This window comes from Trichosurus vulpecula, chromosome 5 (assembly GCF_011100635.1).
Source record: "Trichosurus vulpecula isolate mTriVul1 chromosome 5, mTriVul1.pri, whole genome shotgun sequence".
Classification (NCBI taxonomy): domain Eukaryota; kingdom Metazoa; phylum Chordata; class Mammalia; order Diprotodontia; family Phalangeridae; genus Trichosurus; species Trichosurus vulpecula.
The window spans coordinates 87223557-87249636 of record NC_050577.1 but is presented as its reverse complement, the minus strand read 5'-3'; the positions used below and the strand labels follow the sequence as shown (position 1 = coordinate 87249636).

The 26080-nt window shown below is 36.8% G+C and overlaps 1 protein-coding gene across 1 annotated transcript in view; it reads left to right on the top strand.

The window, feature by feature from the left end:
• RNF32 (ring finger protein 32) overlaps positions 1 to 26080 on the top strand; it is a 59176-nt gene extending 33096 nt beyond the window's left edge. The window contains exons 8-9 of the mRNA XM_036760538.1: positions 21909 to 22076; positions 25838 to 26080. Of these exons, the coding sequence (XP_036616433.1) occupies positions 21909 to 22076; positions 25838 to 26080 (411 nt within the window). The remainder of the gene's footprint in view (positions 1 to 21908; positions 22077 to 25837) is intronic.

Sequence of the window (26080 nt, the reverse complement as noted above, 5' to 3'; positions counted from 1 at the left end):
TGTTGCACCCCAAGCTGGACTCTCTGTGTGTCTTTGGGAGGCAAGATAGGAACCAGTCAGTCCGTGCCACGCTGGGATAATGCTTATGCAGCTGGAATCCTTTGCAAATAAGCAGACCCTCTTATCTTCCTGGCTTTTAGCATCTCCTTGCTCCTCCCCAAAGGGGAGTGGTCTTGTCTTTTTTCCCCACCTTTGCTGCACCTTTTCCCCTCCTATGTGACACTCCTTCCTGGTACCCCTTCCTCTCTTTGTCCTGCTATTAGAAAAATGTAAATTTGTGTAAAGACTGCGAACCCTGTGGGTTCCATGCGCATGTGCATTTCTCTTGTAATAAACCTGGTTTTCACATGTCTTGTGACATTGCGATTGCCTGTTGACACCCATTACGGGTGATAAAACCTCAGGGCAAAGTTGAGAAGTTCTAGCTGCTACATCATGCAAAATGGTGCCCCTTTCATTTCTGTCTTCTCTGTTACCTTATAAATTAACTACTGTCATCTTCCTGGTGACTTCCCACCTGCTCCCTCCTCAAAACCATTCTGACTGTGGACTCCAAAAGAGAGCCACCGTGGCCCCCACTTCCCCGGCTCCCTCAAAACCTAGCCAGCTTTGTTTACCAGCATACCTACCACTTTCTGGTGGTTAACAGTCTTTATCCCTAGAAATTGCTGTTACTTTGTCTATACTTTCTATTTACTTGTCTGTGTGTTATCAGCAACAGGAGAAGTGAGCTTCTTAAGCCAAGAGATGGCTTTATTTTATTTTGTCTTTATCCCCAGTGGCTAGCACAATACTTTGTACACAGTAGGCTTTTATTTGGGGGGGGGGGGGTTCCTTAACAATTATTTTATTATTTAATATTTTTAGTTTTCAGCATTGATTTTCCCAAGAGTTTGAATTACAAATTTTCTCCCCATTTCTACCCTCCCCCCCACTCCAAGATGGCATATATTCTGATTGCCCCATTCCCATCAGCCCTCCATTTTGTCACCCCACTCCCCCCTCATCCCCTTTCCCCTTACTTTCTTGTACGGCAGGATAGATTTCTATGCCCCATTCCCTATATATCTGAGTTCTCAGTTGCATGGAAAAATAACTTTTTTTTTGAGCATCTGCTTTTAAAACTTTGAGTTCCAAGTTCTCTTCTGTCTTCCCTTCCCACCCACCCTCCCTAAGAAGGCAAACAATTCAACATAGGCCACACATGTATCATTATGTAAAACACTTCTGCAATACTCTTGTTGTAAAAGACTATATTTCCCTCCATCTTATCCTGTCCCCCTTTATTCAGTTTTCTCCCTTGACCCTGTCTCTTTTCAAAAGTGTTTGCTTTTGATTACTTCCTCCCCCTATCTGACCTCCCTTCTATCCTCCCCCCTTTTTTATCCCCTTCCCCCTACTTTCCTGTGGGGTAAGATACCCAATTGAGTGTATATGTTATTCCCTCCTCAGGTCAAATCTGATGAGAGTGAGATTCACTCATTCACCCTCACCTGTTCCCTCTTCCCTTCCAAAAGAACTGCTTTTTCTTGCCACTTTTATGTGAGATAATTTACCCCATTCTATCTCTCTCTTTCTCCCTTTCTTAATATATTCTTCTCTTACCCCTTAATTTTATTTCATTTTTTTAGATATCATCCCTTCATATTCAACTCATCCTGTGCCCTCTGTCTATATATACGTATATTCCCTTCAACTATCCTAATACTGAGAAAGGTCTCATGAATTAAACACATCATCTTTCCATGTAGGAATGTAAACAAAACAGTTCAACTTTAGTAAGTCCCTTATGATTTCTCTTTCTTGTTTACCTTTTCATGCTTCTCTTGATTCTTGTGTTTGAAAATCAAATTTTCTATTCAGCTCTGATCTTTTCATTGAGAAAGCTTGAAAGTCCTCTATTTTATTGAAAATCCATAATTTGCCTTGGAGCATGATACTCAGTTTTGCTGGGAGGGTGATTCTTGGTTTTAATCCTAGCTCCTTTGACCTCCAGAATATCATATTCCAAGCCCTTCCATCCCTTAATGTGGAAGCTGCTAGATCTTGTGTTATCCAGATTGTGTTTCCACAATACTGAAATTGTTTCTTTCTGGCTGCTTGCAGTATTTTCTCCTTGACCTGGGAACTCTGGAATTTGGTGACAATATTCCTTGGAGTTTTCTTTTTGGGATCTTTTTCAAGAGGCAATCAGTGGATTCTTTCAATTTCTGTTTGACCCTCTGGCTCCAGAATATCAGGGCAGTTTTCCTTGATAATTTCTTGAAAGATGATGTCTAGGCTCCTTTTTTGATCATGGCTTTCAGGTAGTCCAATAATTTTTAAATCATCTCTCCTGGATCTATTTTCCAGGTCAGTGGTTTTCCCAATGAGATATTTCACATTGTCTTCCATTTTTTCATTCCTTTGTTTCTGTTTTAGAATATCTTGATTTCTCATAAAGTCATTAGCTTCCACTTGCTCCAATCTAATTTTTAAGGTGGTATTTTCTTCAGTATCTTTTGGACCTCCTTTTCCATTTGGCTAATTCTGCCTTTCAAGGCATTCTTCTCCTCATTGGCTTTTTGGAGCTCTTTTGCCATTTTGTTTAGTCTATTTTTTAAGGTGTTATTTTCTTCAGTATTTTTGGGGTCTCCTTTAGCAAGTTATTGACTTGTTTTTCATGGTGTTTTTGTATCACTCTCATTTCTCTTCCCAATTTTTCCTCTACTTCTCTTTTCCAAATCCTTTTTGATCTCTTCCATAGCCTGAGACCAATTCATATTTTTCGTGGAGGCTTTTGATGTGGGCTCTTTGATTTTGTTGACTTCTGGCTATATGTTTTGATCTTTTTTGTCACCAAAAAAAGATTCTAGAGTCTGAATCTGAGTCTGTGTCCTTTTTTGCTGCCTGGCCATGTTCCCAGCCAACTACTTGACCTTTGAGCTTTTTGTCAGGGTATGACTGCTTGTAGAGTAGAGAGTACTTTGTCCCAAGCTTTAGGGGCTGCACTGCTGTTTTCAGAGCTACTTCTACCCCACTGTCACTGCAAACTCTGCCACAGCAGTGCTCCTCCTCCCCCAAGAACCGCCAACCAGGATTGCGACCCAGATCCAAGTAGGGCAAAGCAAGCTCTGCACTCCCACTCTGATCCACTGCTTGATTCTGCCCATCTTGTGAGTCAGGGACTCCAGAAGCAGCCTCTGCTGGAGCTCTGGAAGCAGCCGCAGGAGCTTCCTGCTGATGCTGCTGCTACCAGCATGCCACCTCCGCCACCCCCAGGGCTGAGGCCGGACAGCTCTCTAACCTGCTGCATGAACTTTGGCATTTGTGAGTTGAGAAGTCTGGTAACTGCCACAGCTCAATGATTCATGGCCCTAAGGCCTGCTCCAACCTACTCCCGGTCTGGTCTGTCCTGGTGCAGCCCACACTGGGCTGTACTCTGCTCCCAGCACCGTGAGATAGACCCTTCCCAGTGACCATCCAGGCTGTCCTGGGCTGGAGACCTGCTTCCCTCTGCTATTTTGTGGGTTCTGCAGCTCTAGAATTTGTTCAGAGCCATTTTTTACAAGTGTTTGGAGGGATTTGGGGGAGAGCTTAAACAAGTCCCTGCTTTCCAGCCACCCTCTTGGCTCCACCCCTATAGTAGGCTTTTAATAAATATTTCTTGAGTTGTCCAGTTTCCATTGAAACTTGCCATCTTACTTACTCCTCTCCTTGAGACTTTTCTACCTTGGAGTTTTTGATTTAACCATATTCATAAAATAAAGTCTTTTTCCCATCCATCAAACAAGCCCCCACTTCTTTTAAACTGTAGTTTAGGACCACTGCCTCCAGAACTTCTAATCATTAACAACTAACACTATTCTCAAACTCAGGATATCATTTCTGATCTACTTTGGGACTCCTAACATATTCCTGATCTATATTAGTGGTAGTTTTCATCTACCATTAGTTAATTCACCTTTTTCAGGGCAGAAAGCCAGCCTAACCTTTACTTTGTAGCCTTTGAATGTGTACAGTAATACTATTCACTTTGTGTGTACTAAATAACTCATGTTTGACACTATAAAAAATTGATACTATACAAAATATAGCATAGGAAGTAGGTTCGGTTAGATGGAAGGTAGTGAAAGCTACTATTGACTCAACCTCCATATTATTAGACCTTGAAAATACAGGCAAGTCCTGATTAGTGCAAATAATGAATCTCTTGAAAGTGGTTGCATTATTCCAATTGGCACTGCATATTTCCATGGGATATTTCCAATTAAGATATTTTACATAATTATAACTTCAAATAGTATGAATTCTAATGCATACAACCTCTTCAGGGGATTTTTTTTATTCACAATAATCAGGACCTAACTGTATTGTGTAGGAGCCATTTAATGGCGTTGATTGCAACGTAATTTAAAGGGCTAGTTTTTAGAAAAAATAAAGGTTATTTTATATTGTCTTTGTTGACAAAGCAAAAGGGTATTCTAAATTCCTGTTGGTAATAACCAGTAGCAAGTATGTTTGCTAATACCTATATCAAAATTTTCATGTCGTGGTGGTACATTTTCTTGTGTTTTGATTTATGGAAAGGGTAAAGTTATTTCAGTTTAGTCATGAGGGAATGAAATATGTATCAAGTAATATTTAAAAACTAGATCAGCCTAACAACAAAAACTGGTAATTTAACAATGACAACAACAATCATGGCTATAAATAATAACTACTGTGCTAAGGGCTTTACAATTATTATATTATCTGATCCTCACAACAACCCTGGGAAGTAGGTGCTATTATTATTTCCATCTTACTGATGAAGAAACTGAGACAAAAGATGTTCAGTGACTTGCCCAGGGGCAAGCCAAATTTGAACTGACATCTTCCCAACTCTAGGCCAGTGCTGCCACTAGCTGCCTGTAGGAAAAGTGACCAAGTACCATGACTAGGTCAGTAAATACAGGAATTAGCCATCATCCACACATGTGAGCTTCTACAAAAGTCTTTCACTTTCCAGCTTTACTTAAAATTATGTCTTAGGTTATAAATTTATCAACTACTTAGAAGATAATTATTTTAAGGAGAACTGTAGTATTTTAGCACTAATACCAAACTAAATCTATGTGAGGATCAATATGAATAGCATGTTTGCATTAGCTGTTTTCCTTTAGATGTCTATAGATATAGATATAGATACAGATATAGATAGATATACATTTTTTTATTTAAGAGGCCAGCAATTTTTAAAAATTTGATAATCAAGATAGCCTTGACATCTCAACATGAATATCTCATTAGCATCTCAAGCTCAATATGCCCAAAATGGAACTCAGCTAAACCTGTCCTAAAACTCCACCCCTCCTTCCTTATTTACCTATATCTGCTGATGACATATTATCCTCCCCACTTACCCAGGTCCAAAACTTCAGATCTTTTTGAACTTCTCTTATCCTCATCAACCACATTCATTGAGTTATAAGTTCCTGTATAATTTCTTTACCTGCAATTTTCCTCAAATCAATTTCCCTTTCTTCCTACCATCACTTCCACTACTGAAATCCAGCCCATTGGCTAAAGTAGCATTTTTCTCATGGGTTTCTTACCTGTCCAATGCTCACAAAGGATTTAAAATACATTTATTCCTATCTTGCTTGGCTTCCTAATGTAGACAGATAGACAAAGCATTTTAAACACTTGACTATGTGCCAGGCACTGAGCTAAGAGCTGAGAATACAAATACAAGGAAGCAAGACAGTCCCCTGCCCTGGAGAGCTTACAGGGAGAAGAGAGATGATTCATATAGAGGAGCTAGAGAGGGATAACAAAACTAGTAATGTGGTGACTTCATAGAAAAGTGCATGCAACACTCCCTATCTGTAGCAACTTCTACCTCTCTATTTAAAAAAAAAAATTTAATTAACAAAAATTTATTTTCTCTCTCTCCAACTCTCCAACCAAATTGAAATTCCTTTCTTGACTACATACAAAAATGTATATGTTATGTTCTGCATAGTTCACATAGATCATAGTTCTTACAGCTTTATAGTTCATATAGATCATATAAATCATAGTTCTTATAACTTTCAAAGTTATTTGTCTTTACAGCAGTGTTATTATTGTGCAAATTGTTCTCCTGGCTCGTCATTTCATTCTTCATCAGTTTTTATAAGTCTTCGAAATTATTCCTTTTTAAAAACATTGATGTTCTGGTGTTAATTTTTCTTCTAGTTCTATTTACTTCACTCTCTATCAGTTCATATAAGTCTTGCCATGTCTCTTTGAAATCATCTATTTCCTCATTTTTATATTACAATAATATTCCATCACATTCACATGCCACAACTTATTCAGTCATTCCTCAATTGATGGGTATTCCTTTAGTTTCCAGTTTTTGTCACCACAAAAACAGCTGATATAAATATCATTATATATCTAGTACCTTTTTATATTCCTTTTATCTTGGGGGCAGGGGGAGCTATAGGCCTAGCACTGGTATAGTTGAGTCAAAGGGCATCTACTGTTTAATAGTATTTTGTGTATGATTCTAAATTGCTTTCCAGAATGGTTGTATCCATTGGTTAAATCCACCAACAAATATGTAGGGGGGAAATGGAGGGGAAAGGGAAAAGATGCATTAGGGAAGAATGGGACAAAAGATGAAGAAATTTATTAACACACATAATTGAGTTGTGCAAGTAGAACTATATAAAAAAATTAAAGGAGTAGAGGGAACAGGCAGCATTTGAACTTCACTTTCATCTAAACTGACCAAAAGGAGTCAGAACACACACACACACACGCACATGAGTTTAGCATAAGAATATATTTCCCTTTAACAGAGATATAAATAGAAATTGGAAGTGAGGAAAAGGGAACATAAAAGGGAGGGTAGGCTCATGAAGTGATTGATTAGTCATGAGCAAAATAAACCCTAAGCTTTGAGAAAGGACAGTGGAGAGGTTAAATGGGGGGGGAGGGGGCAGGGGAAGGAAAGAGTAACAACTTGAAATAGGGAGTAAACAGTAAAAAAAAAGAAAGAAAGAAAGAAAAGAAAAGAAACATAATAGGATAGAGGAAAATAAATACTAGTGAATGGGAACTATTACAATTATGAATGTGAATGGGATCAATTCACCCATAAAACAAAGAAGATTTGCAAAAAGAATTGGAAAGCAAACGCCAACAAAATGTTGTTCACAAGAGACATACTTGAAAGAGCTTCTGTGTACTTAAAGGAAAAACTAAATCAATTATGAAGAAAAATAAACAGTAAAACTACAATAGTGGGGGAACTCAATTTACCACTATCAGGCAGTCCTAAAAAAAAACTAACCAAAATATAAACAAGATAGAAGTTAGAAACCTGAATAGAATTTCAGAAAAATTAGTCATGCTAGACCTCTGGGAATTACTGAATAGAAATGGAAAAGAATATCCATATTTCTCAGCTGTACCTTTATAAAAACTAATCATGTCTTGGGACATGAAAACCTCCTAAATAAGTGCAGGAAAAATTATACACTTCCTTCACTGACCATAATGCAATAAAAACTATATGAAATAATGAAACTAATGAAAAAGTATTAAAAATCAACTTGACTAAATAACTTAATCCTAAAAAATTGATGGATCAAAGAACAGATCATAAAAATGACAAGTAATTTCAATAAAGATAATGACAACAAGAGACAACATACCAAAATTTTGGGGAAGCAGCCAAAGCAATCTTTTAAAAGATTTATATTTTATAAAAAATATTTTATTTTATATTCATTTTATTTAAAAAAAATGTGTCCCAACCTTTTTATAAACAAAATAGAGAAAAAACAGATCAGTGAATTGGGAATACAACTAAAAATACTACAAAAACAGCCCTTTTTTAAAAAGCCAATTAAATACCAAAAATGTATAATTTGGATTAGAGGATTAGAGATTTAGGATATATATCTGAAAATCAAAGACATGATTAACAATATTGAAAACAAACAACAACAACAAAACCATTGCATTAGAAGATGACTTCAAAAAATAAAATAGATGAACCATTAGTTGATTTGATTAAAAAGAAGAAAGATGAAAACTAAATTACTAGTATGAAAAATAAGAAAGAACTCAAAACAAATGAATAATAAATAAGGATATTATTCCAAATTATTTTGTCCAACTCGATGACCAAAAAAACCTGACAAATAAAATAAATGAATATTTACAATAAGTATAAATATCTACATAAACATAACAATAGAGAATAAACAACACAATTTTAAAGAGAGAAAGTGAATAAATCTTAAATGCACCTGAAGAAAAAAACTCCACCACCAGATTGACTCACAAGAGAATTCTATCAAGCATTAAAGGAACAATAATTAAATTAAATAAATAATTAAAAGAAAAACTCCAATAAACTGTTGGCAGTTACATACCAAACAAGGGATCCTACAAAATTCCTTCAATTACACAGATATGGTCTAGATTACATATCTAGATATATATGTGTATGTGTGTGTGTGTGTGTATCCATAGATATATATATATATACATATATATATATATATGTATATATATATATATGTCCTTAATGAACATTGATGCAAAAATTTTAAATAAAATATGCATATCGCAAAGATTCTACACTATGGCCAGGTTGTATTTATAAAAAGAATGCCAGATTGGTTTAATATTAGGAATACTATAAACTTAATCATATTAAATCACATTAATAACAAAATAAAAAATCATATGATCACATCAATAGAAAAAGCCTTTGACAAATACAATATCCATTTCTGTTCAAAAACACTAAAAAACATAGGAGTAAATGGTCCTTAGACTAATAAATAGTATTTCTCTAAAACCAAGAGATACCATTATATGTAATGGAAATAAACTAGAATCCTTTCTAATAGAATCAGAAGTGAAACAAGGATGACCACTATCATAATTTCCATTTGACAAATTACTAGAAAAGCTAACTATAGCAATAAGAGAAGAAAAAAGAAATTGAGGGAATAACATAATTAATGAAGAAGCAAAGTTATAACTTTTGCAGGTGATGTGATAGTATACTTAAAGAATCCTAAAGAGTCAATTAAAAAATTAATTGAAACAAAAACTTTAGCAAACTTGCAGAATATCTAACAAATCTATACAAATCATCAGTATTCCTGTTTATTACCAATAAAATATATTACTAGCCATTTAATCTTGTGCAAATCATTCAACCTCTTTGCCTCAGTTTCCTCAACTGTAAAAATAGGATAATAATAGCACTGTCCTCCCAGGATTGTTGTGAGGATCAAATAAGATTTTATTTGTAAAGCACTTTGGACAGTGCCTAACCCATTTTAGGCACTATGTGAATAATGGTGATAATAATAATGATGATTATATTACATTGTAGTTTTACGTATACCTCCCTCATCTCCTCAATTACATTGTTAACACCTAAGGGGAAGAGACCCTGTCTTCTCTGGATTCCCTACCCCCTTACTCCCATTGCTTAGCACAGTGTCTTGCCTATAGTAAGCCTTAATAAATTTTTGTTGAATTAAATATAGACTGTCAATTCCAACTCAGAATTCAGCTGCTCATTTCATTTTAATGTATACATTACAAAAAGGTTTTCTGAATTGAAAATTTGCACTAAATAAAAGTATAAAATTAGAGCATAAAGCACAGAGCACAGCCCCTGAGACTAAAACTAGGCTTAATAGATAGAAAATTGCTTTCCCAGTGGCCCATTCATTTTTAAAACTAGGTTGAAAGCTAAAAGGAAAATAACTTCATCATGCCATGAGTCCCTTTAAATTTCACTTGTGATTAGGTAGTTACCAGCATTCCAAAAATGACTCTTTTTTTCTTTATTGGCCCCTTCCAATTTGGCCTTTTGACAGCATGTATTCACCACCACCAGTCTCCAACTTTTAAAACATGCCTAATACTTTATAGAGTTTTTAGAGATTTTCCATACATGGCTTAACAATTATCAAAGTAAAATAACATAACAGGAGTTTACATAAAATATGGTCCCTTTGATAAGGAAGGATAAAGGAGGTAGAATGTTATACTGGAAAGAATATTGTAACTGGAGTCAGAGAATCTAGGTTCAAACCCTAACTTGACTACTTACCTACCATTGTGACCTAAGATAAGATACTTAGCTCTGGGCTTCAGTGTACTGATGGGTAAATTGAGGCAGTTAGACTAGATCAATCAACAAGCATTTATTAAGAGCCTGCTATTTGCCACACACTATGCTAGGCACTGGGATACAGTTGTTGTTTGTTGTTTGTACTTCATTCTCCAAGAAGACTATGACATTGGGAAGGTGATGTCATGACTTACAAGTGAACTGGATTTAAGTGAGGCAAGACTGTGCAAAGCCATGAGCTTCTCTCTCTCCTCCAGAGCCATCTGGATCCAGTGGCAAGATATAGATCAGGACAACTGCAGATGGCCCCATTGGAATACAACGAAAGAGATGAAATACTCCCTGTCCTCAAGGGGTTTATCACAGACTCTAGAACTAGAACAGACCTTAGGGGCTATCCAATCCAAAATGTGCTTTCTGAAGAATCCTATCAGTCGTATCCCCAACAAGTTAAATTCTCAAATTCTGTGATTCTAAGAGATAGGGAATGAAGGATAGATGGAGATTTAGTATTTTAAGCATATTAAATCTTTTAGGGAATATTCCTTGACTATTTAAAGTTTCAGGCTCTGACCAAAATGTTTATGTGTGTGTCCTTTGGACTAGTTCAAAATGTAGAGTTCTTATAAATGAACTTAGCTTCCTATAGGCTTAAGTTTTTATTGCTCTCTGTACTTGAAGTTTTTCTTCACTTTTAGTTTTCATATGTGTTACATTTCCACAAATAGAAATGTTCTGGACAGTAAGAGTTGCTTTGTTTTTATTTTTGCTCTTTTTTATTGATGCGTTTTGGCTTCACAACCACAGTAATTTCCTGATATACTCTTCATCCATTAAATCTTTCCTTACAACCTAGAAAAACAGTTAAAGAAATCTGTCAAAACTATCATTTCTGGTAGAATAAGCAGTATTTTGCACCTGCAGTACCCCCACCTTCTTATTGAGGGAAGAGATGTCTGTTCCATCATCTGTTCTCTGGGACCAAGATTAGTCATTGCAATTAATCTGATTTCAGATGCCTTTTAGTGTTATTTTCTTACATTATTATAGTCATTGTTTATTGTTCTCCTGGTTCTGCTTACTTCATTCTGCACCAGGCCACTCAAGTGTTCCCAATGTTTCTCTGAATTCCTCATATTTATCCTTCTTTTAACACAACAACATTCCATTCCATTAACAAACCACAATTTTTCAGCCATTCTCCAATGAATGGCATCCGGTTTGTTTCCAGTCTTCTGATACCACTGAAAGGACTGTGAATATTTTGTTCTGTATGGGAACTTACTTTTATCTCCTTGAAGAACATGCACAATAGTAAAAAAGAATTGTTTTTCATAACTAGTGGTACAAAATTTGCTGTGCTTTCAAATGTTACCGCTCTAGTCCTAACAAAACCAATTCACAATACTTGTGAAAACCGACTCACAAAGAAATAGAGTTGGTCAAAACCAATTCACAATACTTGTGAAAACCGACTCACAAAGAAATAGTGTTGGTTCCTTCAGAATATATTGAAATCTTGTGGCAAGATAATAATAATAATAACAAAAAATTGTGGCAATACAGCAGAGGTCAAATGTTGAGCTAAGTTGTCTGATACAGTAGTACTAATTCATTCAATTTAGATCAAAGCAGCTTGGAAAGGTCACTGAAACCATGTTATGCTAATATCTGTCACCAGTGTGTACAGAAACCCCCAAGTGTTGCCTAGAATGTAGTGTGTTTGGTCCTTGAATTTCTTTGATCCTTATCTAGAAACCTTGCTTGCATATGTCATTTGATTGAGGTATGGTCTTTTATTGCTGCAATTAAATCTTTTCAAACACATTACATTATCTCCACCTTAGCTAAAAGTCCTGACCATTGTTTAAGAAGTTAGGTAAGTAATTTGTAAGATGATGTGGTGGACTTTAGGCTCCCTCCTCTTCCCCACACCGCCTGCATGTGATTTCTTAGACAATTTTCATTTAAATCTCACCAAACAGAGTAATGGTCTCGAAGTTTGTTTAGTCCTTTGACTTCCTTTATCACCCGGAGATGGCAAACATTCTGTTGCTAACTTGAAGTGGCTCCAAGCAGCCAAGACTTGGAGGATATTAAACCAGTAAAAGCTTATCAACTGATGCATTGATATGCTGTAAATTCCAGCCTTTTCATTTTGCTTTTGAGAGTTTCCATAAGTCAACACATTAGTAAGCAATTTGCTGACATTAAGATGGATCACTTTAAAAGGTCTCCTTGGTAGACAAAGTTCACCTGGGTACTTTTGTTAGGATAATTTTTTTTTAACGTATATCTGGTATGTTACTTGTAAATGACTGATAATTGCTTCATGTATTAATAGTGCAATGTCTTGGTTACTTAGCTAAATCATATATTTCAAATATATAGGATATTTTTATGTACATGAAGAAAAACACATACTTAAAACAGGAATTCTCTTTTTTCAAACTTTTATTTTCCTTTGATTGGGATGTTTCTGCTGAGTTGAATTGTTTTAAGCATTACTCTTTACTAAAATCAATTAGAATTTTTTTTTCTTTTTACCGAATTCTGCTTCTCAAATTACCAGAGATAATCTAAATACAATATTTAGTGAAGTAACAGAATAAGGAAGGAAAAAAATTAAACATCAGGATTTGACAGCTAACATAAGACTGATTCTTCTTGGCCCTGCTCCCTTCCCACTTTTACCACAACCCCTCTCACCACCCTTAGCCCCCATACCCAATAATGCCTAATATGGTGCATACAAGCAGGATGAAATAAATATATGCTGAAATGCAACTGGGGTTGGGAGGTTAGGGGAGTGCTAGGTAAAAGCACTAGAGCAGAAGACCTTAATTCAAATTCTTCCTCAGAGAGTAACTGTGGGACCCTGTGCAAGTCATCTTGCCTCTGTTAGCCTTAGTTTCCTCAACTATAAAATGGGTGTGATAATAGCACCTTCTCTCTAAGGTCCTTGTGAGGACCAATGAGATAAAAAATGTATAGTGTTTTGTGAATCTTCCTCTAATACTTTAAAATAAGTCAAGTTAATTTACTTTTCAATCAGAAATATCATTATACACGTTAGATAATGTGTGGTAAAAATTTGCAGTAGAGGTAATATACCCTAAGAATCATGAAAATAAAGCTCTTTACCCTGTTCTTTAAATACTTCAATGAATCTATGATCTCAAATGGTGCAATTCACAATTTCACTCATGTCTTCTTATCCTACCTAATTATTGTCCATTGCTACCCATCAGTTCTCCTTAGAAGATTTACTTAATATGTTAGTCACATTTTTTCAATCAGTCCATTTACACCCAAATAAGCATTTAAGCACCCACTGGGCAACAGGTTCTAGGGATACAAAAAGAAAATCTCTGCCCTCAGGAAAGGCATTCTATGGACCTTCCTCTTAAGTCTTCTAACATTCCATGGACAGCAGTGAAGTATTCTAGCTGCCCATTTATTAACTCTTATTTTCACTAAATAACTGGCCCACATTTTTTTGCTCATCAAATCTGATTAATATTTTCATGTCATTTGTTACTTGCAAGTTATCATCAATAATATGCTATACCTACTTAGACCTACTATGTGACTTTTGCATTACCCTTTAGGCTACTTGAAATCTTGATGCTTTGGACTTTGTAGTGTTCTACCCTATTCTACCCTAAAACCTTAAAAGAGAAAATTCAGAACTCATGTTGACATCTTCCAAAATCTTACCACCTATATAGCCAAGAAGTCGTCTGCAATTTAAATCAGTTTCCTCTTCAAATCAATAACAATTGAGTACTTACTATGTGTGAAGCATAATGACAATTCTTAAGAGCACAGAGTGGAGCCGAAAGTTGACTTTAACCCTCTAGTTGTCTACTTACTGTCTGCTTGGGAAGATGAGACAAAGATACAGGACATCATAACAATGCCAGGCAAAAAATGCCAAGTGAAATTATAGTCAGTGCAATGAGAGTTCTGTGGCCTTTTCTCTATCCTCCTCCTCCTTGGCCTCTCTGTCAGTCACCTCTGCCTCCTCCTGGAGACACTCTCTAGACACTGCTCTCTCTGGTTCTCCTCCTCCCTATCTGACTGCTCTGTCTCAGCTTCTTTGCTCATTCTTCCCACAGGTTATGATCACTAACTTGGTGTCCTCCAGAGTCCTGTACTGAGCCTTCTTCTTTCCTCCCTCTATACTATCTCATTTGGGTTCAGTTATTATTTCTATGCAGGTGCATTGGTAATTAAGATGGGCTTTTAACACTTATTCAGTCAGGTGCCTTTGAAGAGTTTGGCCTTTGTTTCCTTGATTAAATTAGGAGTCCTTGATGACCTCCTTGCCTCAAGGGAAAGCCTAGTTTACATGGGTTTGAGTGACACACTTGTGACATCAGAGGCTTTTAGACCACATGGGTTTAAGTCACATTTTTGTGGTGCTTTTAGGTCATGTGGGTGAGTCACATGTGTGACTCACCTTGGACCCTGAACAAGATATATAAACCCAGAAGTTGGTGTTCTCCCTTGGGGCTCTGAGCCACAGGAGGAGTGGTGCATGACTCTGGGCCAGCTGTTGTTATGAGCTCCCCAGCTACTGAACTCAGACGTTGGTTTCTTGGTAAATATGAATTGTATTTGGTCTGTTTATAATGTATGTTTGTAATTTGTATTTGCTCTGAAGTTCAGGGTGCTGGCTTTTTCCCCTGAACTAAGTGAGTGATATTTGTTTGGATTGAAATAAGACTGTTAACCCCTTAAAGTTAGTTAACCCCTTAGTAAAGCAGATCAAAAGAACCTGTGCTGGCAGCATTCTTGTTGTTGGGCTTGTGTGGGTCTTTCACCCCACAGCAGCTGCTAGCCGAATTGTTGCAACAGCAGGTGACTCCCAGACTTACATGTCCAGTCCCAGCCTCTCTCCCAAGCTAGCCATGAAGATATCTTTTAGATATCTTGTCCTGGAAGTTCCATAAACATCTCAAACTCAACATACTCCAAACAGAACTCACTGTCTTTCTCCCCAGATTCTCTTGCTTTCTGAATTTCCCCATTATAGTTGAGGGCACCACAATCCTTCCAGTCACTCAGACTCTAAACATCAATACCATCCTTGAACTCTTATTGGTAATCACCCCACATAGCCAATCAGTTGCCAAATCTTGTCATTTCTGCCATCATAACATCTCCTATATATATATCCATTTGTCTCTGTTCATATAGTTCTAATACTTTGGACAATACTTTGTGACAATGTGTCACTTTATAAGCCTAGTTTTTAAAGATTCATTTCCTTTATGGATGTATTGACTCCTCTTAAAAAAAGTTTTCCCTACAATTTTAGGTAATTTGCCACCAAGTTGAAGTTGTGTGTTACAGCCATATACTTCAAAAAGTAAATCTTGAGTCAATGTTTAAGAAAAGAGATTAGCATGGTTTTCTAAATCTTTTTCGAAAAAAAAAAAGTCTCTTAAAACATACATGGGAAACATGCCTTTTTGGAATATTTAGCAGATCCCGTTGCTAGGTATATAACCCAAGGAGTTTAGTGATAAAGAAAAAGATCCCTGTATACACCAAAATATGGAAGCACTTAGTGTAATAGTAAAAATTGGGAGGCAAAGTGGATACCCCCAGATTGGGGAATGGCTAACAAATTGTGGCACATGAATGTAATGGACTATTATCTCTTGGTAAGAAATTATGAGTATGGAGAAGCACAGGAAAACTTTGCAAAATGAAGGAAAAAGGACCCAGAAAACAGTGTACACAAAGACAACGGCAACAAATGGAAAGAACAATACCAAAACAATCCAAACTGGATGTTGTGAAACTATAATTAGAAAGCTAGACCACAAAGAAGAGATATGAGCGTGCACCCCTCCCCCTTCTTTGTAGAGAGTTGGGGGATGGTGGGGGACTGAACACAGTCTATAATTATAGTCAGACTTAGAAGTTGGTTTTGCTAAACTGGCTTTTTCCCCCTTGATCTGAAGGATGGATCTCTGGGACATGTAAAATGAGGATGTTAGACTAGATGGCCTCCAAGATACCTTGAGTTCTGGCTCTATGAGAAGTGAAATATGAGTCATATAAAAAGATAAACAAAAAATTTTTAAATACAGAAAAATTAAACTGTAATAATTTATGAGCAAAATTTAAAAACAGCAGCTCTCTGACGTCTTTTCTCACTATCCACATAACTATTACCATTCCCATTCTTTACTGTTGAAGGCCTTTGATATTTAAAAAAAAAAAGACATGCACAAGACTCCCCTTCTCCAGAGACATCGTTTGGCATCAAAACCCAAGTAGCTTATTTCACATTGGGTTCTAATAATTTCCTAGGACTTTAGAGTTTTACACAGTTTTACAGAGTGCTTTTGTAACAACATTTTGGCTAGCAGCTGTTGTGGGGTGTAAAACACAACAAGACCAGCATACGGAAGGGCTGCTAACATAATACAAGTTCTTTGATCTGCTTTTCTAAGGAAAGCAAGCAACCTGAACTTCAGAGCAAATACAAACAAATTACAAACATCAACAGGCAGACCTTGTCTGATTCAAATCACAATTCATAGTTACCAGAGAATCACCAACATCTATCAGGGTTACAAAGGTGGGGGGATGGGGGGGAAGATATGGTTTGCCCAGAGTCTCAATGCTACTTCCATGAGTCTGCCCCAAAGGTCAAACACCAACCTTGGATCTTATATACCAGTCTCAGTGTCCTGAGGCACTTGATTACCTCAGTGCTGAGAAGCACTCAAACAAAGAACAGTGAACATTCCCATTTTGCTGGCCATTACATTTGAAAGGCAAGACTCATCAAAGGTACTTGATTACCTTAGCATTCCAAAGGAGAAGGCAACAAAAAGTCCTGCCCTGATTACCATTACATTGTCTTAGGGCTGAGAAACAGGCCAAGACAAAAAGATCCCACTTTACCAGCCCCATTCAAACAAAAGCCAGAATCATTAAAGGCACTTAAGAGAAGAACTGCAAAAAGCACCACCTTGATTACCATTGAAGCTTTACATTTATAATCTCAGTGGATATTCACAACCACAGGTATAATCCCCATATAATAAGGAAACTGAAACTTAGTGACATTGGCCATGGTCTGTCTGGGAAATGGCCAAAGCCAACTTCAACTCCCACTCCCATTTTCTGACTCCAAGTCCAGTGTTCATTCTTTTGCAACATGGTGCCTCTCGAATTCCTCTTTCTTAGTTTTTTTTTTCCCTCCAGCATTATGCCTACTAGAATGATTAAGTTTTTAATGCCCCTTGGAGAACCTCCTTCCTGAAATTAGAGATCCAAGGGCACAACACACAGCATCATAATGGATGAGTGAACTGGAAAAAAAATTTATTATACTTATCTGCATTTCTCCCATCCATCTCATAGAACTTTAAACACAAATTTATCATGCACTTATTTTTAAATAAAACAGATATTTATGTGTGTGTATGTTTGTGTGTGTGTGTGTAATTCATTTTACATATGGTAAATCCAAAGCATCTAATTAGTTATTCCTCTCTATTCCTTTACCATTCTGTGTCTACTCAGTTCAATATGTACACATTTTTCCTTTTATGTAGTCAGTCAGTACATGTACTGTTCTGCACATTTTATTTTCTTTGTCTTATATCATTTCATACACATCTTTCAAAAAATCTTTATATTCCTGTTATTTTCAATTTGCCTCTGTCAATTCTTGAAACAGATAAAAATTCTAAATAACTGTCATTCCTGAGCAATATTCTACTGCTATAGTGCTGACAGAGTGGCCACCAAAAAGGCAGCAGAGAATAATTAAGAAGCGCACAATTTTCACATAATCTACAAACATTAACTGTGTGTACTCCATCTGTCCAACAACCAGACAGTTGACATGCTATGAGAGAAGCTGAACCACATATCAATGTTGTCTATGGAATATTAAAACACCCAGGGGAAGGTCTTTAGCAAGTTGGGTGGATCCTCACTAGAGGATATTTGGACATAGGAATCATAGGGAATGAGAAGTTGTGCATCTGTACCTAGGGAACCATGGAGCACTCAGACTGATGAGCTCACTTTACACATCCCCATTGTGCTTCATTGCACTGACACACCATAGTTAACTTGGTGATTCACCAATTAATGTTTAGGTGATTTTTGCAACTAAAAACTGCTTGCTAGATCTTTAGCCAGGTATCTGCTGAGAGGCAGTGTGGAGTAGTAGATAGCATGTTGTGGGTTCAAATTCTACCTAGCTATGTGACTATGAGCAATTCACTTAACCTCTCTGAATCTCAGTTTCCTCATCTGTAAAACTGCCATCATCACTTAGCAATGCCTCCTCTTTTGACACGTATACCATCCAAATATATCGCCCAATCCAGATCCTGGTGGCAGTTATTGACCAATTTCCAGAACATTCTTTCTTCCTCATTGAGTCCATAGACTTGTTCAAAGTCTCTCTCTCCTCTCCATCTTCTGCCCTTGTACTAGGAGATTCAACATATTTGATGTTCCATCAAATGCCCTAATTTCTCAGTTCTTCAGTCTGTTCAACATGCCGTGACCTACACACAGGGATGGTCATACCCTTTGATCTTGCCGTCACCCAAAAGGATTCCACCTCTGTGTTCAACAACTCCAAAATTCCTTTATCTGTCCATAATCTTTTATTATTCCATCTTTCTTTTTGTCTTATTCCCTCTCACAAACACACTCTTTGCTTTCCCAAGCCATCATGCATGCTCTGGCTACCCTCTTCTCCCCAGTCTTGACCTCTTGGTGCATCAGTGCAGTCTATATTATGTTCTGCTCTCATATCCCCTGGACACTTGTCATATTGTTGATCAAGCCTTTCTAAACCCCAACCTTGTATTACTCCCACCATCTCCTTCCTCCACTCCTATTCACATAATGCTCAGTGGGTCTGGAAGAAGTCACAAAACCATGCCAACTGATCCACTACAAATGTGTAATCTCAAATAGGCTCTCTCTGAAGCAAGGCAATCCTACTCCTTTATCGCTTGCATTTATCAAAGTATTTGTTCCAAATCTTTTCTTCTCTCCAGATTCCCATGGCACCCTTTCCTCCTAATCTTCTCTCTTAAGGACCTGACTTCATACTTGGAGGCTGCTGGTGGCACAGTAGCTAGAGTATGGGCCCTGGAGTCAGTAAGTGCTGAGTTCAAATCCAGCCTCAGCCTTACTGGCTGTGTGTCCCTGGGCAAGTCATTTAACCTCTCTTTGCTTCAGTTTCTTCAACTGCAAAATGAGGATAATAAAAGCACCTACATCCCAGGGGTATTGTGAGGATCAAATAACATATATTTGTAAAAATCACTTTGCACTGTGCCTGGCACATAGTAGGTACCATATAACTGCTTTGTCCCCTCCCCCTATTTCAGACATTCAGAGAGAGAGAGAGAGAGCGCAAGCATTCACCTTGACCTCCTTCTCCTTCAGTTTTTCTCATCTTACATCCATGACATCATCTCCACTATCTCCTCTTTCAGATCTCTGATTAAGAAGCAGCCCTTCTCTTTGGCAAGGCCATCCCCTTTATATGTCCCTTAATCTCATCTCCTTTTCTTTTTTTTCAAGTAACATTCATCTACCCTTCCCCCACTGAGCAAATAAAAAACAAATCCCTTAATACATAGTTGCATAGTCTTGCAAAATAAATTCCCACATTAGCCATGTCTGAAAATGTATGTCTCTTTCTGCATTTTAAGTTCATTACGGCAGGAAGTGAGTGGAGTATTTCATCTTCATTCTTTTGAACACATAATTTATCATTACATTGATCATAATTCTAAAGTTTCTCAAAGTTAATTTTCTCTGTAAGGTTATCGTTGAATTGTTCTGGTTTTCACTTCACACTGCTTCACTTCATTGAAGTTTTCTCAGTTTCTTCTCATATTTTCTATTTGATCATTTCTTATGGCACAATAATATTCCATTGCATTCATATACTAAATTTGTTTAGGCACTTCCCATTAGAAAGATACTCCCTTAGTTTCCAAATTTGGGCTACTGTGAAAAGAGCTGCTTTAAATATTTTTGTACATATAGATCTTCTTCCTCTTTCTTTGATTTCTTTAGGGGTATAAGCCAAGAAATGCTATATAAGTAAGTCCCAATTAGGGCAAATAATTAATTCCACAGTGTTTGCATTGTTCAAATTTGTACTGCATATTAGCATTGGGCTAGAATCAATTACTATATTTTACGTAATTATAACTTAATAGTGCCAATTCAAATATAAGTACCCATTTCACAGCATTCATTATATGCACTGAGTGCATTATTTTCAATTAATTTTAGTTGATTCTTTATGGTTCTTTAAGCACACCATATCATCTGCAAAAATCAATAATTCTGTTTCCTCATTGCTTATGCTTATCCTTCTGATTTCTTTGTTTTCTTTTAGCTATCATTGGTATTTCTAGCACTATGTTAAATAGTAGAGATAATAGGCACCCTTGCTTTACCCCTGATCTTACTGGAAAGGCCTCTAACTTTTCTCCATTACATCTCTTGGATTTAAATAAAATACTATGTACTGTATTAAAGAAAGGTCCATTTGTTCCTATGATTTCCAGAGTTTTCAATAGAAATAAGTATTGGATTTTGCCAAAAGCTTTTTTAGCACCTATTGACATCATCATATTAGCTTTATTATTTATATCATTAACATGACTTGTCATCTTCTTTATTTTGAACCAGACTTGAAATCTTGGTATAAACCCAAGTTGGTCATATTGAATGATCTTTTTAATATGTTACTGTAACCTAGTTACTAATATTTTACTTGAAATTTTTGTATCAATATTCTTTAGAAATCTGTAATCTCCTTTGTCTGCTTTCTCTCCCTACTTTGTGTATCAAAAGCATATTTGTATCATAGCAAGAGAATTAACAGGTGCCTTCAATTATTAGGGTAAATAGTTTACTATCATTGGAATTAGTTGTTCTTCAAATGTTTAATATATTTCACTGTGAATCCATCTGGTCCTAGAGTTTTTTCTTTTGGAATTCACTGATTCATTCATTCATTTTCTTTCATTGGTATTGGATTATTTAAGTAACATACTTCTTTCCTAATCTGAGTATTTCATATTTTTGTCTATTTATATATTTCCTCCAAGTTCAGTTTTGTTAATACATAAATGAACAAGATAATTTTTAATAATTTCCTTTATTTTCTTTGTTGTTTTCCTTTTTTCATTTTAATGTGAACATTGTGGTTTTTCTCTCTCATTTTCTAATCATGTTTTCTAACTCTTTATTAGTTTCCCCCTCAAAAAAAAACCCTAATTCTTAGCTTTATTGATCAATTCAGTGGCTTTTTTTTGCTTTCAATTTTATTACACTCTTTTTTGACTTCCAAAATTTCTACTTCTTTATTTTCTAGTTGGGGACTTTTTTATTTGTTCAAGTGTTTTTTAATTGCAGAACGAATTCATTGATTCATTTCTCTTTTGTTGATGAAAGCATTTAAAGATATAAATTTCCCCCTTAGGACTGCTTTAGCTGCACCCCATAAGCTTTGGCACAATGCCTTAAAAGTGTCACTTTCTTTGATGAAATTTTTATTATTTCTATTGTATTTGTATCCCCAGTGCTTATTAGCACAATGCCTGGCACATAGTATATACTACTAAAATGTCCCACAGCCATTAGGGCAGCTGAGCTCACAGAATTGTTTGTTTCTTACCTAAACCAAATTCAACATTTTGTTTGCTTTAAACTAATCAGAAATTTCAAAATTAATAAATAAGTTTTCCTCCTTTCTTAGTTCACAGAAATCAGCAACAGGATCTTGTCTTCATATGATACACACATAGAAGAGCTCTTTTCAGAAATTGATTACTGCATAGCTGCAAATAGAAGCATTCTTCGGCAGTTTGAAAAAAGGCATGATCAGGAAATTACAGAAGATGACTGGGAGAAAATACAAATGCAGGTTGGCTTAGAAAGTTGCTATTTTTTTGTTTGTTTGTTTGTTTGGTTTGTTTTGTTTTATTGAAGTAAACTCTAGCTGTACTGACTACCAGTAAGAAAGCAACACATTTCTGCAGGGGAGAAGAGGGTAAGTTTTCCCATGGCACCCTTTTCTCCTTTATCACTTGTATTCATCAAAATATTTGTTCCAAATCTTTTCTTCTCTCCAGATTCTCATGGCACCCTTTTCTCCTAATCTTCTCTCTTAAGGACCTGACCTCATTCTTGGAGTGGTGAGGCGGGGTGGTAAGCCGTTCATATTTGCTCTCCTCTCCAGTCTACTAATTCATTTCCTAAATAGGCTTCCTGTTATAAAAACTCTCTAGGAAGTTGTAGGTCAGCTGGGTGGCTCAGAAAGTAGAGTGCAAGGCCTGGAGTCAGGAAAATTTATCTCTCTGAGTTCAAATCTGGCCTCAGACACTAACTTAGTAGCAATATGACCCTGGGTAAGTCACTTAAACCTGTTTGCCTCAGTTTCCTCCTCTGTAAAATGAGCTGGAGAAGGAAATGGCAAACCACTCCAGTATCTTTGCCAAGAAAACCCCAAATGGAGTCATGAAGAGTCAGACACGACTAAACAACAGGAGTTGTGACAAAAAGGATCTATAATTCACTCTGTCTCTCCCTCTCTTCAAACCCCTAGCCAAAGCTAGTATTCTAACAAAACATCTTAGTGTAAAATCTCTTCTTTCTTCTTTCCCTTCAGTTACCTCTTCTCAACTGCATTCTCACCTAAACTAGCAAATGCTTGTGGACAACTTTATAAAGACAATATAAACTTTAAAACAAAGAAATGTAAACAAACTTTTCCCAGGCTTAAGGGATTTAGGTTCAGGCTCCCATTAGAAAGTCCAAGGAGAAGATGGAGATATCCTATTACAGTCTTGAGGATTTCCAGGCCAGTCCCACCCTTCAGGCAGCTTTCTCTATCTGAATTTCCACTCTCCAGGTTCCACCCACTTTCTTGATCCCCCACCTTCACTAGGTGTAGAATCACCTTCAATTCTGAGCTGAGATACTGCTGTGCTCATTCAAAAAGATCAAAACCCTTAGTCCTAAGGGACTATCAGAAATTTTCCCTGTTCTGCTCCCTTGGGACTGCATGCCTTTTTGGCTTAGATTTTTTTCTTCAACAATTCTTCCTCTTGAGAGACTGCATATTAACTTACGGTGATTATCTAGTACATTATTCTAAATCTTCATCTCTGTAGGCTATGCTACCACCAGACAATAGCCATTGACCAAATGGCCAAACAACTCTGGGATTCTGGATGACCCGTTTGTTTGGTTGTTTAGTTTTTGTTTCTTTAAAACTGTTTCTCCTATGAATCCATGCAAATTAGCAGAGAAAGGTACCAAAATAATACATGCTCTGAAGACAAGTTCATTGTCTCTTCCCCTTGTTTAGCTGCTTTCCTAATCTAGATTACTCATATGCAAATGAGTCTCCTCAATGCTTCCCATCCTTGGAAAGGTTGGGAATGATCCATCCAACCCCACAGAAGTCTCAGCCTCTACTCTTAGAAGCCAGTTGCTCAGCCAGCACATCCAAAGGAAAAGTGTCCTTGGACCAGTTGGTCTTTCCTAACCCACAACTATCGCAGTTCCTTATGTCTCCTCCCCCACAGTTAATCTTCAAACTAGTGGCACTGGCCTTTTTTTCTGAAATAAATTTCATCTCCCAACTACCAGCAGTTTCACTGGCAGCCCCCCTCCCAGCCCACCCTCCTCAATCCAATCTTCCTCCTCATCCTACCTCTTGGCTTCCTTCAAGTCCCAGCTAACATCTCATCTTCTACAGAAGGCTTTCCAAGTTCCTCTTGATTCTAGTGCCTTCCTTTTGTTGATTATTTCCAATTCTTCCCATGTATAGTGTTTTTGTACATATTTTTTTGTGTGTGCTATCTCCCCCATTATACTGTGAGCTTCTCGAGGAAAGAAATTGCTTTTTACTTTTCTTTATAACAGTGCCTCGCATATAGTAAATGCTTAATAAATCAATGTTTATTGATGATGACGATGATGATGATAACAATGACAACAAAGACAAAATTACTTCTAGCTCAGGGATTCAGAGTCAGAATCCCAACCTCTCAACTCTGAGACTGATTGTCACCCTGGGCCTTCATCTTCTCACCCATAAAATGTGTGGGTTAACATAGATGATTTTTAAAATCAACTTCTAGCTCTCAAAGATTCCTCATTACTTAAAAAATGGAAATGTGAAAGGGAAGACTAGCCATACAGTTTTATTTTTGTGCAAAGTCCTGCACATCTTCAACTCTGACAACTCTAAAAACAACCCTGGAAGCTGACAGAAAGCACAGGGAAAGACAAACAAGGAGGAAGATTACGAGGAACTGGACTGGAAAAAAGCATCAAGCACAGAGAACCTTGAAATGTGAAGATGTCAAAAGAAGCTGGTAATTACCAGCTAGTAGACACATTATAACCAAGTGGTTTTTTTTCCATTATGTTCATGAATAAATTACTTCTTGCTACTTAGTAAAAAGGAATCATCTATTAGAAATATTCAGAATAGGGTGGTGCTAGGTGGTGCAGTCAGTAGAGCACTGGCCCTGGAGTCAGGAGGACCTGAGTTCAAATCTGGCCTCAGACACATGATGCACTTACTAGCTGTGTGACCTTGGGCAAGTCACTTAACCCCAGTTGCCCCACCTTCTCCCCTCAAAAAAATATTAAAAAAAAGAAATATTCAGAATGTATGAAGCAGTTTGCTTTTTCACAGCAACTTATCACAACTTTGTGGTAGACTATTTAAGCTTCTCATAAAAAATAACCCCAGATAGGATGAGTCTATTTTTAAGACTGTTTAAGTCTATTTTTCTTCATTATTATTATTATAGACATAATGGCTAACATTTATATAGCACTTTAAGGTTGATAAGGCACTTCACAAATATTGTCATCTCATTTGATCCTCAACACCCCTGGGAGATGGGTTCTATGATTATCCCCATTTTACAAATGAGGAAACTGAGGTAAATAGCAGTTAAGTGACTTGATCTCAAGTCTTTCTGATTCCAATCCCAACATTCTGTCCCCACTGCACCACCTAGCAAGAAAGTATAGTAGAAATAACAATAGGCTTGGAGTCACCATGACTTTATCATTCCGAACCTCAGTTTCCTCATCTATAAAATGGGGGAGGGAGAAGTTGGACTAGATGGCCTCTGAGATCTCTACCAACTCTAGATCTATGAGCCTGCGATCTTTTACACCAGTAAAACCACAGGGTCTGACCATTAGTCACACCCACACACCCAAAATTATACACATCATTTTGAGAAAAGATTATCCCAATTTTAAAAGAATGGCCAGAGATTTTGCTTAAGTTTGTATTGTGTGTATTGTATACACTGCTCATGACCAGTGAGATCTAATAAGCAGTGTTTATTTTTGAAAAATGATGGGATCTGCCCACAAATTTTATTCTCAGTTCTCTTAAAAGTTGTATTCAATTTTAAGACTGGGTTACTTCGTACAGAAATAGACAATGGAAATTTCCAGTCAGTAAATTGTCTAACCTTACAGGTTTGTTTTAAGGAAAGTATTTTGTAAATTGTTAAGTGTCTAATACTGTGCAGTGGAGAAGAATGCTCTATGGATCTTACCACATAGGCTATTTTTTGACATGTTTGACTACTGTTGTTTGAATCTTTGCCCAAGTAACAGACCTTTAAAAATTTTCTTGTGTTGCAGGCATTTCATCAAGAGATATTTGACTGTTCCATTTGCCTTACACCCCTCTCTTTGAGCAATCATCTTCAGTTTACACCCTCAGAAAAAACTGATAACCAACGTTCCCGAGAGACTGTTCTCTTGTCTTGTTCACACATGTTTCATCACACTTGTCTTCTGGCTTTGGAGGATTTTTCCTTGGGAGAAATACATACTTGTCCCCTATGCCGCTCCTATTATCAAAAGAGAATTCTTGAATGTTAG